At 45.4% G+C, this 19071-nt stretch overlaps 1 protein-coding gene across 2 annotated transcripts in view; it reads left to right on the top strand.

The window, feature by feature from the left end:
* sh3pxd2aa (SH3 and PX domains 2Aa) overlaps nucleotides 1–17828 on the top strand; it is a 482983-nt gene extending 465155 nt beyond the window's left edge. For both annotated transcript variants that reach the window (XM_070876344.1, XM_070876343.1), the window contains 2 exons: nucleotides 9008–9127; nucleotides 9785–17828. In XM_070876344.1, the coding sequence (XP_070732445.1) occupies nucleotides 9008–9127; nucleotides 9785–11818 (2154 nt within the window). In that variant the 3' untranslated portion in view covers nucleotides 11819–17828. The remainder of the gene's footprint in view (nucleotides 1–9007; nucleotides 9128–9784) is intronic.
* The last annotated feature ends 1243 nt before the right edge of the window (nucleotides 17829–19071 follow it).

The following is a 19071-nucleotide window of genomic DNA, read 5'->3' as shown; positions in this document are numbered from 1 at the left end:
AATATATTCAATGGCCCAGCTTCCACAGCTCTCTGGGGCAGAGAATTCCATAGATTTGCAACCCTCAGAGAAGAAATTTCTCCTCATCTCAGTTTTAAATGGGTGGCCTCTTATTCTCAGACTATGTTCGCTAGTTTTAGTTTCCCCTTGATGAAGTCAGGGAAAACCTAGGGATGTTTTGTGAATACATTGGGAGTGGGAGGATGACTGGGGAAGGAGTGGGGCCTGTTGGAGACCATGGAGGTGGTCTGTGTGTGGAGGCGGAGAACATGGGTGTGGTTGTTGATGAGTACTTTGTGTCTGTTTTCGCAGGGGCGGGGCGGGGTGGTGGGGGGGGGTGGCATTGTGGTCGGGGAGGAGGAGTGTGAAATATTGGATGGGATAAACATGATGAGAGAGGAGGTATTGAGGGGCTTAGCATCTTTGAGGGTGGATGGGTCCCCGGGCCTAGATGGAGTGTATCCCAGGCTGTTGGGAGGGGCGAAGGGGGAAATAGCAGAGGCTCTGACCACCATTTTCCAGTTCTCTCAGGCTGCAGGTGTGGTGCCGGAGGCCTGCTAATGTTGTACCTTTGTTTAAGGAGGGAGAGGGGGATAGAAACATAGAAAATAGGTGCAGGAGTAGGCCATTCGGCCTTTCGAACCTGCACCACCATTCAATACGATCATGGCTGATCATTCCCTCAGTACCCCTTTCCTGCTTTCTCTCCATACCCCTTGATCCCCTTAGCTGTAAGGGCCATATCTAACTCCCTCTTGAATATATCCAATGAACTGGCATCAACAACTCTCTGCGGCAGGGAATTCCACAGGTTAACAACTCTCTGAGTGAAGAAGTTTCTCCTCATCTCAGTCCTAAATGGCCTACCCCTTATCGTAAGACTGTGTCCCCTGGTTCTGGACTTCCCCAACATCGGGAACATTCTACCTGCATCTAACCTGTCCCGTCCCATCAGAATCTTGTATGTTTCTATGAGATCCCCTCTCATCCTTCTAAACTCCAGTGTATAAAGGCCCAGTTGATACAGTCTCTCCTCATATGTCAGTCCTGCCATTCTGGGAATCAGTCTGATGAACCTCCGCTGCACTCCCTCAATAGCAAGAACGTCGTTCCTCAGATTAGGAGACCAAAACTGAATGCAATATTCCAAGTGAGGCCTCACCAAGGCCCTGTACAACAACAGTAAGACCTCCCTGCTCCTATACTAAAATCCCCTAGCTATGAAGGCCAACATACCATTTGCCTTCTTTATCGCCTGCTGTACCTGTATGCCAACTTTCAGTGACTGAACCATAACACCCAGATCTCGTTGCAACTCCCCTTTTCTTAATCTGCCACCATTCAGATAATCTGTATTCGCGTTTTTGCCCCCAAAGTGGATAACCTCACATTTATCCACATTATACTGCGTCTGCCATGCAGTTGCCCACTCACCTAACCTGTCCAAGTCACCCTGCAGCCTCTTAGCGCCTCCCTCACAGCTCACACCGCCACCCAGTTTAGTGTCACCTGCAAACTTGGAGATATTACACTCAATTCCTTCATCCAAATCATTGATGTATATTGTGAAGAGCTGGGGTCCCAGCACTGAGCCCTGCGGCACTCCACTAGTCACTGCCTGCCATTCTGAAAAGGACCCATTTATCCCGACTCTCTGCTTCCTATCTGCCAACTAGTTCTCTATCCACGTCAGTATATTACCCCCAATACCATGTGCTTTGATTTTGCACACCAATCTCTTGTTTGGGACCTTGTCAAAAGCCTTTTGAAAGTCCAAATACACCACATCCACTGGTTCTCCCTTGTCCACTCTACTAGTTACATCCTCAAAAAATTCCAGAAGATTTGTCAAGCATGATTTCCCCTTCATAAATCCATGCTGACTTGGACCAATCCTATCACTGCTTTCCAAATGTGCTGCTATTTCATCCTTAATAATTGATTCCAACATTTTCCCCACCACTGATGTCAGGCTAATCGGTCTATAATTACCCGTTTTCCCTCTCCCTCCCTTTTTAAAAAGTGGTGTTACATTAGCTACCCTCCAGTGCATAGGAACTGATCCAGAGTCGATAGACTGTTGGAAAATGATCACCAATGCATCCACTATTTCTAAGGCCACTTCCTTAAGTACTCTGGGATGCAGACTATCAGGCCCCGGGGATTTTTCGGCCTTCAATCCCATCAATTTCCCACCGAATAAGGATATCCTTCAGTTCCTCCTTCTCACTAGACCCTCGGTCCCCTAGTACTTCCGGAAGGTTATTTGTGTCTTCCTTCGTGAAGGCAGAACCAAAGTATTTGTTCAATTGGTCCGCCATTTCTTTGTTCCCCATTAAAAATTCACCTGAATCCGACTGCAAGGGACCTACGTTTGTCTTCACTAATCTTTTTCTCTTCACATATCTATAGAAGCTTTTGCAGTCAGTTTTTATGTTCCCGTCAAGCTTCTTCTTGTACTCTATTTTCCCCCTCTTAATTAAACCCTTTGTCCTCCTCTGCTGAATTCTAAATTTCTCCCAGTCCTCAGGTTTGCTGCTTTTTCTGGCCAATTTATATGCCTCTTTCTTGGATTTAACACTATCCTTAATTTCCCTTGTTCGCGGTTGAGCCAACTTCCCCGTTTTATTTTTACTCCAGACAGGGATGTACAATTGCTGAAGTTCATCCATGTTATCTTTAAATGTTTGCCATTGGCTATCCACCATCAACCCTTTAAGTAGCCAATTCACACCTCAAACCATCGAAGTTAGCTTTCCTTAAGTTTAGGACCCTAGTTTCTGAATTAACTGTGTCACTCGCCATCCTAATAAAGAATTCTACCATGTTATGGTCACTCTTCCCCAAGGGGTCTCGCACAAATAGAATGTAAATTAGTCCTTACGCATCACCCAATCTAGGATGGCCAGTTCCCTGGATGGTTCCTTGACATATTGATCTAGAAAACCATTCCTAATACACTCCAGGAAATCCTCCTCCACTGCATTGCTACCAGTTTGGTTAGCCCAATCAATATGTCGATTAAAATCACCCATGATAACTGCTGTACCTTTATTGCATGCATCCCTAATTTCTTGTTTGATGCTGTCCCCAACCTTACTACTACTGTTTGGTGGTCTGTACACAACTCCCACTAGCGTTTTCTGCCCTTTGGTATTCCGTAGCTCTAACCATACAGATTCCACATCATCCAAGCTAATGTCCTTTCTTACTATTGCATTAATTTCCTCTTTAATCAGCAATGCCACCCCGCCTCCTTTTCCTTTCTGTCTATCCTTCCTAAATGTTAGATACCCCTGGATGTTGAGTTCCCAGCCTTGGTCACCCTGGAGCCATGTCTCCGTGATGTCAATTACATCATACCCGTAAACTGATATCTGCGCAGTTAATTCATCCACCTTATTCCGAATACTCCTCGCATTGAGGCACAGAGCCTTCAGGCTTGTCTTTCTATCACACTTTGCCCCTTTAGAATTTTGCTGTGATGTGGCCCTTTTTGCTTTTTGCCTTAGGTTTCTCTGCCCTCCACTTTTACTTTTCTTCGTTCTATCTTTTGCTTCTGCCCCCATTCTTCTTCCCTCTGTCTCCCTGTATAGGTTCCCACCCCTCTGCCATATTAGTTTAACTCCTCCCCAACAGCATTGGCAAACACTCCCCCTCGGACATTGGTTCCGGTCATTCCCAGGTGCAGACCGTCCGGTTTGTACTGGTCCCACCTCCCCCAGAACCGGTTCCAATGTCCCAGGAATTTGAATCCCTCCCTACTGCACCACTCCTCAAGCCACGTATTCATCTAAGCTATCTTGCTATTCCTACTCTGACTAGCACGTGGCACTGGCAGCAATTCTGAGATTACTACTTTTGAAGTCCTACTTTTTATTTTAGCTCCGAGCTCTCTAAAGTCATCTCGTAGGACCTCATCCTGTTTTTTACCTATATCGTTGGTATCTATATGCACCACGACAACTGGCTGTTCACCCTCCCTTTTCAGAATGCCCTGCACCCGCTCCGAGACATCCTTGACCCTTACATCAGGGACGCAACATACCATCCTGGAGTCTAGGTTGTGGCCGCAGAAACGTCTATCTATTCCCCTTACAATTGAATCCCCTATAACTATAGCTCTCCCACTCTTTTTCCTGTGCAGCAGAGCCACCCACGGTGCCATGCTGCTGACCTCCCCTGGTAAGTCATCCCACCCAACAGTACCCAAAGTGGTGTATCTGTTTTGCAGGGGGATGACCAAGGGGACCCCTGCACTACCTTCCTTGCACTGCTCTTCCTGTTGGTTACCCATTCCCTATCTGGCTGTGTAACCTTTACCTGCGGTAAGACCAACTCACTAAACGTGCTACTCACGTCATTCTCAGCATCGTGCATGCTCCAGAGTGAATCCACCCACAGCTCCAGTGCCACAATGCAGTCCGTCAGGAGCTGCAGCCGGATACACTTCCCGCACACGTAGTCGTCAGGGACACCGGAAGCGTCCCTGACTTCCCACATAGTACAAGAGGAGCATAACATGTGTCCGAGCTCTCCTGCCATGACTTAACCCCTAGATCAACTTAATTTGGCAACAACAAGGCTAAAAGGTTACTTACTGATAAAGAAAAGAAAAAGAAAAACTACTTGCCAATTACCAGCTAATCACTTACCCCCTTGGCTGTGACATCACCTTTCGATTTCTTTCTATTTCTTTTTTGCCTTCTCACCCTGCTGCAGCTGCACATGCTGGCAAAAAGAACAACGCTGGGTCTTTTACAGGCCTCTCCTCCGATCTCCCGACTCACCACGCTGCTCCCCGCTGGCCTAAAGAACGATGCTGGGCCTTTTATAGACCTCTCCTCCGACCTCCCGACTCACCATGCTGCTCCCCGCTGACCTCAGGAACGACACTGGGCCGAGTAATTACAGGCCAGTCAGCCTAATCTCGGTGGTGGGAAAATTGTGGGAAAACATTCTGAGGGACAGGATAAATCTTCATTCAGAAAGACACGGATTAGTCAAGGACAATCAACATGGATTTGTTAAGGGAGGGTCATGTCTGACTCTTGACTGAGTTTTTTGAGGGGTAACAGGGAGGGTTGATGAGGGTGGTGCAATTGATGTAGTGTACATGGATTTTAACAAGGCTTTTGATGAGGTCCCATATGGCAGACTGGTCACGAAAGTAAAAGCCCATGGGATTTATGACTTGGATGAAGGGACCAAGTGTAATGTAACCAAGTTTGCTGATGATACAAAGAAGGGTGGGAAAGCAAGTTGTGAGGAGGTCACAAAAAATCTGCAAAGGGATATAGATAGGCTAAGTGAGTGGGCAAATATTTGGCAGATGGAGTATAATGTGGGTAAGTGTGAGGTTATCCACTTTGGCAGGAAGAATTAAAAAAAGCAAATTAATATTTAAATGGAGAGAGATTACAACATGCTGCAGTACAGAGGGACCTGGGGGTTCTTGTCCATGAAACACAAATGTTAGTATACAGGTACAGCAAGTAATCAGGAAGGCAAATGGAATGTTAGCCTTTATTGCAAGGGGGATAGAGTATAAATGTAGGGAAGTCCTTCTACAACTGTACAGGGTATTGGTGAGACCACACCTAGAGTACTGCATACAGTTTTGGTCTCCTTATTTAAGGAGGGATATACAGAGAGAATATTTCCACTCATGGGGGAATCTAGAACTAGGGGGCATAGTTTAAGAATAAGGGGTCACCCATTTAGTACTGAGATAAGGAGGAATTTCTTCTCTCAGAGGGTCATAAATCTGTGGAATTCTCTGACCCAGAAAGCTGTGGAGGCTGGGTCATTGAATATATTTAAGGTGGAGATAGACAGATTTTTGAACGATAAGGGGGTAAAGGGTTATGGGGAGCAGGCAGAGAAGTGGAGCTGTGCCCAAGATCAGATCAGCCATGATCTTATTTCATGGCAGAGCAGGCTCAATGGGCCAGTGGCCAACTCCTGCTCCTATGTTCTTATGTTCTGTTCAGGGCAGGGTGGCCAATTGGATCCAGGATTGGCTCAGGACCAGGAAGCAAGGGGTAATGGTTGGTGGGTGTTTTTGTGACTGCAGGGCTGTTTCCGGTGGAGTTCCGCGGGGCTCAGTGCTGGGTCCCTTTTGTGGTGTGTATCGGTGGTTTGGACTTGAATGTAGGGGGTATGGTTGGAAAGTTTAACAAGAACCACTGACCTTCATTACATATGCATGCAGGCCATGCAATAACACACTCAAGATTATTAGAGATTATTAAAAAAATAGGGGAGAAGGGTGTAGAGGGTTATGCTGATAGAGTTAGATGAGGAAAGACAGGTGGAAGCTCGAGTGGAGCATAAATGCCGGCATGGACTGGTTGGGCCGAATGGCCTGTTTCTGTGCTATATATCCTATGTAAAATCTGAGAACACTGGAAATGTAAATAATTGCTGGAAGTGCATCGTAAAGTTGTTCTCGCCTGAAAGAGAAATATAAGTTAATACCTCTCTGCATTTATTTCATTTATTCATGTTTCCCAGAGATTCTGTTTATAATTAAGCTGTCTTGTGATTCTATATAAACATCATCCTGCATCTGTGACACAGGACACTGTCTCTACTGTGAGCCACTCTGGCAGCAAAAATAATCTAAAGGGCATGCATTGTGTCTTAGGTGCCCTGTGGTGATTTCACAGCTGGAGTTGATTCCAGAATTCATATGATAATTACGATCTGCTTGTTCAATTGGTACAATTGTCAGCAATACTTTGTAATCATTTCTAGGAGACCATTAGTCTTTCAAATTCCATACACCTGCCGAATATGTAATACATGTAAAGGATATGGAGGTGGGTGGGGTGGATTGACCCATCCACCTCCACGGAGGTGTGTGGGGTTGCTGACCCATCCACCTCCATGGCACGAACCTGGTATTGCAGTACTTCCAGGAACGGTGCTTGGGCTCTAGGCCTTTTGGCTAAGAGCATTAGCGCAGGGTGATCCTTGATGTGTGCAAGGTGACCTCTGGCGTTTGTAATCTGACAAAGAATTGGAAAGATTGGCTACGAAAAATTTAAAGGATATGGCAGAAGGTGGGTAGTGATGTTCCACAAGGATCAGTGTTGGGACCACCGCTGTTCACCCTTTACATTAATGATTTAGACTTTGGACTTCAAAAACACAGTTACTGAATTTGCAGATGCCACCAAATTGCAGGGGGGAGGGGGGGATAATCTTTACTGAGGAGGACTACAACAAATTACAGGAGGACATTAATAAACTTGCAGAATGGACATATAATTGGCAAATGAAGTTCAACACAGATAAATGTGAGGTATTACATTTTGGTAGGATGAATAGGGAGGTCACTTATTACTTGAAGTGCGAGTCTAGGTGGGGTAGAGGAACAAAGGGATCTCGGAGTACAAATTCACCAATCACTAAAAGTTGCGACACAGGTTAGCGAGGCCATAAAAAAGCAAACCAAGCACCAGGGTTTATTTCTGGAGGTATAGAATTGAAAAGTAGCGAAGTTATGCGAAACCTGTATCGAACCTTGGTTAGACCACACTTGGCGTTCTGATCGCCATATTATAAAAAGGATATAGAGGCACCGGAGAGGGTGCAGAGAAGACTTACAAGGATAATACCAGAAATGCGAGAGTATACATATCAGGAAAGGATAAACAGTCTGGGTCTCTTTTCCCTTGAAAAAAGTAGGTTGACCTAATAGAAATCTTTAAAATTATGAAAGGTTTTGATAGAGTAGATGCAGAGAGAATGTTTCCACTTGTGAGGAAGAGCATAACTAGAGGCCATCAATATAAGTTAGTCACCAAGAAATCCAATAGGGAATTCAGAAGAAACTTCTTTACCCAAAGAGTGGTGAGAATGTTGAATTCGCTACCACAGGGAGTGGTTGAAGCGAATATTATAGATGCATTTAAGGGGAGGCTAGATAAGCATACGAGGGAGAAGGGAATAGAGGGTTATGCTGACAGAGTTAGATGAGGAAAGACGGGAGGAGGCTCGAGTGGAACATAAACGTCGACATGGACTGGTTGGGCCACATTAAATGGCGGGACACTGAGAAGTATGCAAGGAGGAGGGGATCTTGGAATGCAGGTCCCTGAAGGTAGCAGGCCAGGTGGATAAGGTGGTTAAGAAAGCATACGGAATACTTGCCTTTATTCGCCGAGGCGTGGAGTGCAGGAGCTGTATAGAATACTGGTTGGGCCACGGCCGGGGTGCTACATGCAGTTCTGGTCACCACATTACAGGAAAGTTGTGATTGCGCAAGAGAGGGTACAGAGGAGATTTGCGAGGATGTTGCCTGGACTGGAGGATTTTTAGCTCTGAGGAAAGATTGGATAGGCTGGATTTGTTTTCTTTGGAACAGAGGGGGCTGAGGGGAGACCTTATTGAGATGTACAAAATTATGAGAGGCCTAGATAGAGTGGATAGGAAGGCCCTATTTCCCTTAGCAGAGAGGTCAACAACCAGGGGCCATAGATTTAAAGTAATGAATTTGTAGGAGGTTTAGAGGGAATTTGGGGGGAAATTTATTTGCCCAGAGGGTAGTGGGGGCCTGGAACTCACTGCCTGAAAGAGTGGTAGAGGCAGAAACCCTCAGCACATTTAGAAAGTACTCGGATACTCACTTGAAGTGCTGTAACCTACAGGGTTGTGTTCCAAGAGCTGGAAAGTGGGATTAGACTGGATAGCTCTTGGTCGGCTGTCGCGGACACGATGGGCCAAAATGACCTCCTCCTTTTGTGCTGTAAATTTCTATGATTCTAACAAATGGAAGTCAATAATTAACGATAGAACAAATTCATATTTGTTGTTTTTTCTGAAAATCTAAAATAAAAGTGTTAAAAATGGGGGGCGGGGGGAAGAGAATTTCTAAACTGAAGCAAATGCTTAAAATTTGCTTTTACTTTTTCTTCATGTCAGATCTGATGACAGCAGATGTGAAAGTGCATTTAGAGGGTTTTGACCAGCATTCACTCTTTTTATTCACAATATCCAGGGCTTCCAGCTGCCGAAGCCCCCAGAGCCCCCTGCTGTTGAAGTAGAATACTACACCATTGCAGAATTCCAGACACACATTGCTGATGGGATCAGCTTCCGTGGAGGGCAGAAAGCCGAGGTACACACCATGTTTTAACGATCTCCAATGGAATCTGGCACAGGGAAGTCCATTACTTATATGTAAAAGAAATTGGAAGAAAATCCATCTTTCTATCAAACATTTAAATCAGGAAGAACTTGCCTTTTTTTGGTGCGTTGTTTGGGATGGTAGTTTTAATATGGCTTCCTTTGGACATTTGCTGCCAGAACTGAAATTATTTTAAGGAAGTGCTTTCTTTAATGTGTTTATAATAAATGTAAGCACAGAATTGTTTAGGTGCCTGGCATTAAATGCCAGAGGGGAGGATCTGCCTCCATTTCCCCCGATCTTTCATTAGTGATACATACAAATTGTACTGTGGAGAAGGGCTCATTGCCTGTGTAATTACTAAGTAATGGCAAAAATCTAAATTTTATTTCTTTTCTAATTTTTCCTTTTCAATTCCTGATATGGTTTACAAAATTACAGCAGTTAAACCCCTTCGTAACATTCAGTAAGTAGTTGCAGTTTGAAATATTTTCATGAATAAGGTCAGTGAGCAAAGAATTGCCACAAAACTCTTTGGGTATGTACATGCCCTTGTTGCACTGGCACCATGCTTTATGCACAGTCTTTGTCTCATTGCCGTTTATACCTGACCATTGTATAGTAATTCATTACGTATTTAATCCTTAGGTCATTGAGAAAAATTTAGGTGGCTGGTGGTATGTGCAGATTGGGCAGCAGGAAGGTTGGGCACCATCTTCATACATTGACAAGAGGAAAAAGCCAAACCTGTCCAGAAGAAGCAGCACTCTAATCCGGCCAAAAATCCCTCCCCCAGCGCCACCGACCAAAAACAAGCCAAACTCAGAGGAAACAGGTCCAGGAAACGAGAGTGAATGCCTGCAGCAAAAACCCAAGTTCGAGGAACCAGAGTATGATGTTCCTGCTGCAATCTTTGACCCTGAACCTCAGACTGGATTGAAGTTTGCTGCTAATGAGCTGGTTAAAGAAGATTCATTAGATCATGACCAAGCAGAGTCCAGCCAACAGCTAAGTAAACCCTGCCCACTGTCCACACTGCGGAAAGCCCGCTTCAAAGTGGGTGAATCTTCAGAAAGCTTGTCTCGTGATGACCAGCTTGTATGTACTCCCAGTGATAAGGAATATAACCAAGGAGGCAGCAGCAATAGTCTAGTATCTAATGGGGTTTATGAAACTGTTACTCAGGTTGTTGCTGCACTGTCGGTAACTGAGACCAGCTCTTCACCAAAAAACATTTCACCAAAGCACACTCTAAAAAACCTTCAGTTAAAATCTGAAAAAAAATCTGATGTTAGAAAGGATCAGGATCCTGGAAAGAGTACAGAGAATTATTGCAAATCCACCTCTGATATCAGTGCCTGCATTACACAGAAAGCTGGGCCAAAGAAAGACAAGGAGCTGTCTGAAATGAATGCACGCACAGAGCAGAAAGCTGCTCCCAGTCCTATAACCAGACCAAAGCCTTCTGTGCGACCAAAGCCTTTACTGGTTAAACCAGAAGCACAGAATATGGAGATCAGCACCATCAGGCGCCACCTTAGACCTACAGGACAGCTTAAGCACAACTCCAAAGGGGCAAAGAGTGATGATGCAGAAACCACCTCATTAACATCGTCTGAAAATTCAGAAGACTCTTTCACTAAAAGTACAGTGGATCTCTCCACAAATGTATCACCCAGCCAAGCTGGACTAGGCATAGCCAGACCCAGCGAGCAGGAAACAGAATCCCTGCACCAGTACAAAACGGTAGATAAATATGAGAAAGTTCAAGACAATGAAATCAGTTTTCCAGCAGGAATAATGGTGGAGGTTCTGGAGAAACAAGACAGTGGTTGGTGGTTTATTAGAATTGGAGACGCCGAGGGATGGGCCCCTGTCTTCTTCTTGGAGCATGTGAGTGGCAGGCCAGCAGAGAGTCCTGGGGAGTCTGAAACATCTAGTGGGGAGCGATCAGTGAATGAAAACCAACTCAGCAGTTTGGAGAAAATCGACAAGAAGGTCCAAGCGTTAAACAACATTAACCTTGGTCTAAAACGAGCAACACCCCCAATTCCTGCAAAGCCGCCTGGAGGGTTTACTAGGCTGGGAGGAAGCATAAATGGTTCAGTAAAAATGAGAAATGGGTTGAAACAGGCAGCTGTCAGGCCACAATCTGTATTTGTTTCCCCCTCGAGCAAAGAAAGTAACAACCTAGCTGGATCGCTCAGGAGGAATGAATCTATGATGTGCACTGACAATGTCAGGCCGACAGTGAGCATCCGGCGAAATGCATCTTTCAATAACGTCCGCTTACGGAAGAAGAGTGAGGAGTCTGACACCCTACACTTAGCGACAACATCAGCTCCCAGCCAAGCAAAGGTCAAACCTTCAGAAAGGTGTGACGTGATCGAATCAGATGATATGGGCAGAACTTCCCAGAAAAATGGAATTCCTGTATCGACTGTGAGACCAAAGCCAGTGTGCATCCAGGAGAAACCTCAGTTCATGCAGAATAACTGGAGGGAGGTATACATTACAATCGCTGACTATCAGGGAGATGAGGAGACCATGGGTTTCCAAGAGGGCAGTTCTGTGGAGGTGCTGGAACGCAATCCCAATGGTTGGTGGTACTGTCAAATAATAGACAGTGGACGCTCCCAAAAGGGCTGGGTGCCTTCAAATTACTTAGAAAAAAAGTACTAATATTTCTTTTTTTTACATATAAATGTTTCTAATTTATAGATGCAATGTGCATTTTCTAATGGAACTGTCAGGCAGACACTGCAAGCCTGCACTGGAATAAATGTCACTCTATTTCAACTGCTGGATTGCTGAGCTAGTGTATACCAGCGAGACTGTAAGATCAAGGTGATTGAGTTTGTGGAAAGCCACCTGCAGACGGCTGAGGTCGTGTAGTCTGTCTGCACGCAGTGGGTTCAGAACACTGAAGCGTCAAAGTGGAGCTGATTGTTTACAGCTGGACAAAGGCAAGTTGCATTTCCCATATGCAACAGATTTACTCAAAAGCCGGACCTTTGAGCAGAGTTGGATGTTTTAAATTAATTATTATAGCTCTCTATTGTTTTTATTATTTACTTGTAACGGAATAGTCAGGAGTTATTCTGGATTTTTTTTCACTGGTGCCTTTAGCATGCCAAAAGTACATAAACTGAGAATTAGCATTCTTTTCACTGTGCCAAATATGTAAAAAGTTAGTCTGTTAGGGTTTTTTTGACTTGACGGGGTGGCATTAAGCTCTCTTCAGCCTCTGATTGATTGCACATTCTGGGAGAGGGGATTTGGGAGGAAACCAACAACATCCACTGTAACAGATGAGACAAGAAGTCCCAATATTTGGTGTCTAGTGGGTGTGCAGCAATGCTGGTTACATTGACAAACTGTTTTACAGAGGATGCCGTTCCAGTTTTGTTGCTTGGTCACAAGGTTTCTAGGGTGTACCCGTATAGATTCTCGCCATGTTTATGCTCTTTCTTAGTTATTTATGCAACAAAAAACTCTCCAGGATGACAATAGTAAAGTTAGTGTATCTTGTATAGTGACCCAACAATATAGGACACAGTTAGTACACTGCTAGCTTGGAGTGTTATTAAGATGAAGCTTTCAACAGAGCTCCAGAAACCATATGACTCCCATCATACTATGTTCATGCCCTTTATTTGGACTAAATCTATGCATCAGAGTATAGAACTGGGACTTAATGTTCCTTTTGAACATATCACAAAAAGAGCAATAACACACTGCCTAATAATCTCAGAGGTAGGAACTTTATCCACAGTTTGTTTGTACAGTATATTTATTTATAAAATAGTAATGTTTTCTACTAGTTATTTGCATATATTCACCACAGGAGGGAAGATCTTTTGTATATATTGTATTGCAACAGGACACTGACTAATACAAGGACATTCTCAAGAGATCTGCACCCTGGTTCAAAGGTGACTGTAGAGAGAAATGACGTGGTCAAAGGTGCAGCACTTTCTGCTGCACACCACATCGGATTTTATCCCTTGTTATCAGCAGGTAATGTGGCTCAGGGTCCCATAATTAACAGCCCACATTTACACATGAAGGGACACAGCCCTGGAGAGTTTGATTCAACAAGCTGAGGTCCAAATTGGTACCATAGTGCATTAACTGGGCTTTGCCATGTGTTGTCAACTGTAGTTACTTGACCCCTTTTGAGTAAAGATGAGACACACCAATTTCAACTGGCCATGACTTTGGCAGCAGCTATGAGTGGCACATGGGCTAGAAATCAGACCCAAAACTTTTGGGAAATGTTGTGAACTGGAAGGGTTTAATGCTTCCTCGTCAGCTGGGCAATATTACCACTGTATTACTCAGCACTGTTTGGTAAAACTTCCTACTATCAGCAATGCTTGCTTTGCTACCAGTGCGATATAATGTACTAATGGCGTGCAAATTGGTGCATTGGCAGAATGATGCACAACTCTTTGCTCTGGAAACTGAGAAGAGTTCCTCTCATTAGACTATTATTATAGCACACTAACTTTTTAAACGACCGAGGTCTCCTCTTTCAATGGTAAGTTGCTTAATCAGGAATAAAGCAGTCTTCAAAAGGTGTAATGCACACCTTGAAATCATTCTTGATGTTATATAATGCCTATAATAGTCTAACAAGCGTTGGAGGAATCAAAGTTTACAGAGGTGTGCTGGGTGAATAACAGACACATTAGAAATGTGACTGAACAGCACTCACCAAATTGGACTCACTAGGTATTATGTCATGGATGGCTGCATTGCTTCAAACCAAATATGTGGTAAAAAAGCATAAAGCCTTGTACAGCTTTTCTGAAAGTAGCCTCAGGGTTGGAAGAATCGGCTTTTTTAATATTGGTTGACTTCAGAATATATACTTCAATAAAAACTGATCCTCTTCTGCCTTTTATAACCTATTCTTCTTGAGATGTTGCAAGATTTCATAAATTTATCTAAGCAATACACCAAACCTGTCCATTTATCATATTTGAATTTTCTGTCAGCCCACTCCTGGATTCTTCCAGCCTCGAGCTTTCACTGCAGTCTAAATTCACAAGGGAATTTAGTATAATCAGCATAGAATTTTCATAGTCCTGAAATATAGGTAGATTGTACATGTAAGCGTAGAACATAGCTAGATTCAACACTAGTCATCAACTTCAGTTTCATGTTTTTGTATCGGATAGAATTAGTCACTTTCTGTTATTGTTTTAAAATTTTCACCAAAAAGACATAAAATGAGGAAAAGTGCAATATAGAATTGGTGTAAATTATTGATGCTAAACAGTTGCTGTCCCTGGACATTTAATGAAGATTAATTGAGACTTCTGTAATTGAGAGCAGGATTTGTACAGGTTCTCTGCAAGGGCAAACAAGCAATAAATCGAGAAAGAGACAAAGGAGAAGTTGGGGATGACAAGAGTGTGACTGTGATGGTGAATAGCAAGGTCTGCTATCAGCAGATGGTGTATCGTGAAAGGTGTGCAATTCTAGTGCAATCAGCTGGGTGTAGAATGGTTACAGCACGGGAGAAGGCCATTCAACCCATCGAGCCCATGATAGCTCTCAGCTAGTCCCACTCTCCTGCCCTTTCCCCATAGCCCTGCAATTGCTTTTCCTTCAGGTACTTATCCAATTCCCTTTTGAAAGCCATGATTGAGTCTGCCTCCAGCACCCTTTCAGGCAGCGCATTCCAGATCTTAACCACTCGCTGTGTAAAAACGTATTTTCTTACGTCGCCTTTGGTTCTTTTGCCAATCACCTTAGTGCACACGAAGGGAAGCAGAATAGTGATCAGGGAGAGCTGTTCTCAGGCACAACCTTTGGGATCCTCATTTCTGGATCAGGAAATGGAGAGCAAGATTTCTTTTCTGATTGTTTTTTTCAAGTAAATTATGCAAATAAGCATTGATGATTCGTTGATCCTGTTATATAATAATATGGTGCTGTTATATAGTGTAACCCTAACCCTATTATATCATGGTTTGCAAATAAACAGTATTGAGCTGAGTTACTGACACCACTGTGTACATTTGGACATTGCACAATTAGCCTGGCCATCCAACAAGTGAGGAAGTGTGGTCCCAGAGTGAGGTTTGGAGGAACCTTTCTTATTGTGGAAATGTGCAGTGGTTGGGGAAATTGGGGCCAGGGTTCGCTGTCCCCTTTCTCCACTCCCCTGGTTCAGTCTGTTGGTTGTAAACAACAGGAGGATGGTAAGCGAAGGAAGTGTTTGGAATCTGGACATTGTTTCAGCTCAAAATTGACTCTCTTCATTTGTGACTTAGGGCCTGAGTAGTGAAGTGCTGCAGGAGAAGAGGGCAGTAGTCTGGTGGGGGCATGGTGAGTGAAATGGAGCCCAAATCTGTTGTTTCCACTGCCATGCTTGAGCTGGGAGTGTTTTTGCTCATCACTGGAAGCACATTGATAGAGGATAATGTACAAGGTATAATGGGACCAGGTTGGTGGAGGACCTTTGTCTTACGAATGTTTAGTGTAAAGCCCATGCTTTCGTACTCCTCAGTGAAGATGTTGACTATGACTTGGAGTTCAGTCTTTGTGCGCAGGCGCTAGCGTCATCCGCGTGCTGTAGTTCGACAACAGAGGTTGGGACGGTCTTGGACAGGTTCCCACTGGTTCTGTAGTTTAGTTCCACTCCAGCGGGGAGCTTGTTGAGTATGAGACAGCGAGGAAGATCGAGAAGACGGTTGCCGCGATGTGGATTGGGTCTGTGATGGATCCGTTGGTCAGGATCACGGTCTTGGAGCAGGCGGAGGGTGACGACAAACTTTTGGGGGCAGCCGAAACGGAGGAGGACACTTCAGAGACCCTCGCGGTTTACAGTGTCAAAGGCCTTTGCAAGGTCAAAGAAGGCCATGTACAAGGATTGGTGCTGTTCCCTGCATTTTTCTTGCAGTTGTCGCGCCGTAAAGATCATGTCCATTGTGCCCCGTAGTGGATGAAATCCGCACTGTGACTGCGGGAGTGGCTGATAACAGGGAGATTCCTCTGTAGTTGCCGCAGTTGGACTTGTCCCCTTTTTTAAAGATGGTCACGATTACTGCATCTCTGAGATCTCCTGGCATGCTCTCCTCCTTCCAGATGAGAGAGATGAGGTCATGCATTCATGCCAATAGTGCCTCTCCGCCATACTTTAGTGCCTCAGCGGGGATTCCATCCGCTCCCATTGCCTTGTTGTTCTTGAGCTGGAAGGTGGCCTTTTCTACCTCGTGCAGGGCTGGGGTTTTGCTGAGGTGGTGGCGGGTAGCATGCTGCGGGATGAAGTCGAGGACACTCGAGTCAAAGGCACACAGCACTGCCCCCCAGTCATCAAGATCCACGGCGCGACCCTGGGCAACGTGGACCACTTTCCATACCTTGGAAGCCTATTATCAGCAAGGGCAGACATCAGCGACTAGATTCAACACCGCCTCCAGTACGCCAGCGCAGCATTCAGCCGCCTGAGGAAGAGAGTGTTCAAAGATCAGGCCCTCAAATCTGCCACCAAGCTCATGGTCTGCAGGGCTGTAGTGATACCCGCCCTCCTTTATGGCTCAAGTGTGGCCAGTGCTTCAATGCTGGGGATGTTGGCTTGGTCGAGGAGTGGGCAGAGGAAACGTTACAAGGACACCCTCAAAGCCTCCCTGATAAAGTGCAACATCCCCACTGATACCTGGGAGTCCCTGACCAAAGACCGCCCTAAGTGGAGGAAGTGCATCCGGGAGGACGCTGAGCACTTCGAGTCTCATCGCCGAGAGCATGCAGAAATCAAACGCAGGCAGCGAAAAGAACGTGCGGCAAACCAGTCCCACCCACCCTTTCCCACAACGACTATCTGTCCCACCTGTGACGGGGACTGTGGCTCTCTTATTGGACTGTTCAGCCACCTAATGTTTAGAGTGGAAGCAAGTCTTCCTCGATTCCGAGGGACTGCCGATGATGATGATGAGTATGGCTCAGAGACGTGGGCCATATACAGTAGAAACCTCTAAACGCTGGACAAATATCACCAACGATGTCTCTGCAAGATCCTGCAGATCCCCTGAGTGGACAGACGCACCAACATTGGCGTCCTCGATCAGGATAACATCCCCAGCATTGACGCACTGACCACAACCAGCTCCGTTGGGTGGGCCACATTGTCCGCATGCCTGACACAAGACTCCCAAAGCAAGTGCTCTACTCGGAACTCCTACACGGCAAGCGAGCCCCAGGTGGGCAGAGGAAACGTTTCAAGAACACCCTCAAAGCCTCCTTGATAAAATGCAACATCCCCACCGACACCTGGGAGTCCCTGGCCAAAGACTGTCCTAAGTGGAGGAAGAGCATCCGGGAGGGCGCTGAGCACCTCGAGTCTCATCGCCAAGAGCATGCAGAAAACAAACGCAGGCAGCGGAAGGAGCGTACGGCAAACCAGTCCCACCCACCCTTTCCTTCAACGACTGTCTATCCCACCTGCGACAGAGACTGTAATTCCCGTATTGGAGTATTGGATTGTTCAGTCACCTAACAACTCACTTTTAGAGTGGAATCAAGTTTTCCTCGATTTCGAGGGACTGCCTATGATGATGAATGGGGCAGAATCCAGCCAGCAGTGTTATCATCTCTCGCCGATATATGTAGTCTGTTCTATACACAACAAAGATAATTATTGTTACATTGAACACTTCCTTAAATAATCTCCAATGCATTATGCAATGCTTTATATAACTGATAGTTTCAGATTGATGTTTTCAAGAGTGACACTTGATTGAAGGAGATGTTTCCCTTCTGAAAAACCTTCCCTACACTTAAGGAAATCGGCGCAGAGAAGACCAAATCGGCAGAGAGAAGATGCCATTGTTTCAGCCGAGCTGAAGACACGGCGGGGGGTGGGGGACAAGTTGGGGGGGGCGGGGTCCTTTCGGCCCGGGATAGGTACGGGGTCCTTTCGGTGTGGGGTCCTTTCTGGCCGGGATGGCAGCGGCACCAGGGGCAGGGAGGCCATTTGGCCCGGTATGGCAGCAGCGTCATTTTCCGTTTCCAGCCCAGCCTCAGCCCTTCGTCAGCAGTTTCCAGCCTCAGCCCTTGGTCAGTTTCCATTCCCAGCATCGGCCCTTCAGAGCGTCCCTCGTTATCCTGGCAACATCAGTTTTTGGTGCAGGCCTGAAGCTCCACCCACAGAACTTAAGGCCAATGTGCACCGCGCCAAATTCAAAGATAATTGCAGCGAAATTTGGAACTTTTTTTTCTGGCATAGTCAGGCCACAAAAAAAACGGACGTACCTCTTCAACTGTGCCAAAAATCGTCCATGTGGAAAATTGAGCCCATAGTCAGCAATGGTGCAGTAAATATTTACAGTTTTAGACATAACCAAATAAAACAATTGAAAACTGGTGATGGGCTCTTGCCTCATTGTAGTATTGTTTCAGAAAGTGAAACACTCCAGGTTTTGCTGCATGTACGACAGCAACTTGTATTTATATAGCACCTTTAACGTAGCAAAATGTCCAAAGGTGCTTCACAGGAGTGTTTTAAGACAAAACAAATAAATTTGACACCGAGCCACATAAGATAAAATTACAGCCGATGACCAAAAGCTTGGTCAAAGAGGTAGGTTTTAAGGAGCGTCTTAAAGGAGGATAGAGAGATTTAGGGAGCGAGCTTGGGGCCTAGGCAGCTGAAGGCACGGCCACCAATGGATGAGTAGTTATAATCAGGAATGCTGAAGAGGGCAGAATTTGAGGAGCGCAGACATCTCGGGTGGGTGGGGGGGTGAAACGTTGTGAGGCTGAAGGGGATTACAAAGATAGGGAGGGGCGAGGCCATGGAGGATTTGTAAACAAGGATGCAAATTTTGAAATCGAGGCGTTGCTTAACCAGAAGGTCAGCGAGCACAGTGGTGATGGGTGATTGGGACTTGGTGCGAGCTATGACACGGGCTGCAGAGTTTTGG

This window comes from Pristiophorus japonicus, chromosome 3 (genome assembly GCF_044704955.1).
Source record: "Pristiophorus japonicus isolate sPriJap1 chromosome 3, sPriJap1.hap1, whole genome shotgun sequence".
Classification (NCBI taxonomy): domain Eukaryota; kingdom Metazoa; phylum Chordata; class Chondrichthyes; family Pristiophoridae; genus Pristiophorus; species Pristiophorus japonicus.
Note: the sequence above shows the minus strand (reverse complement) of the source record. Positions and strands in the feature narration are given on the sequence as shown.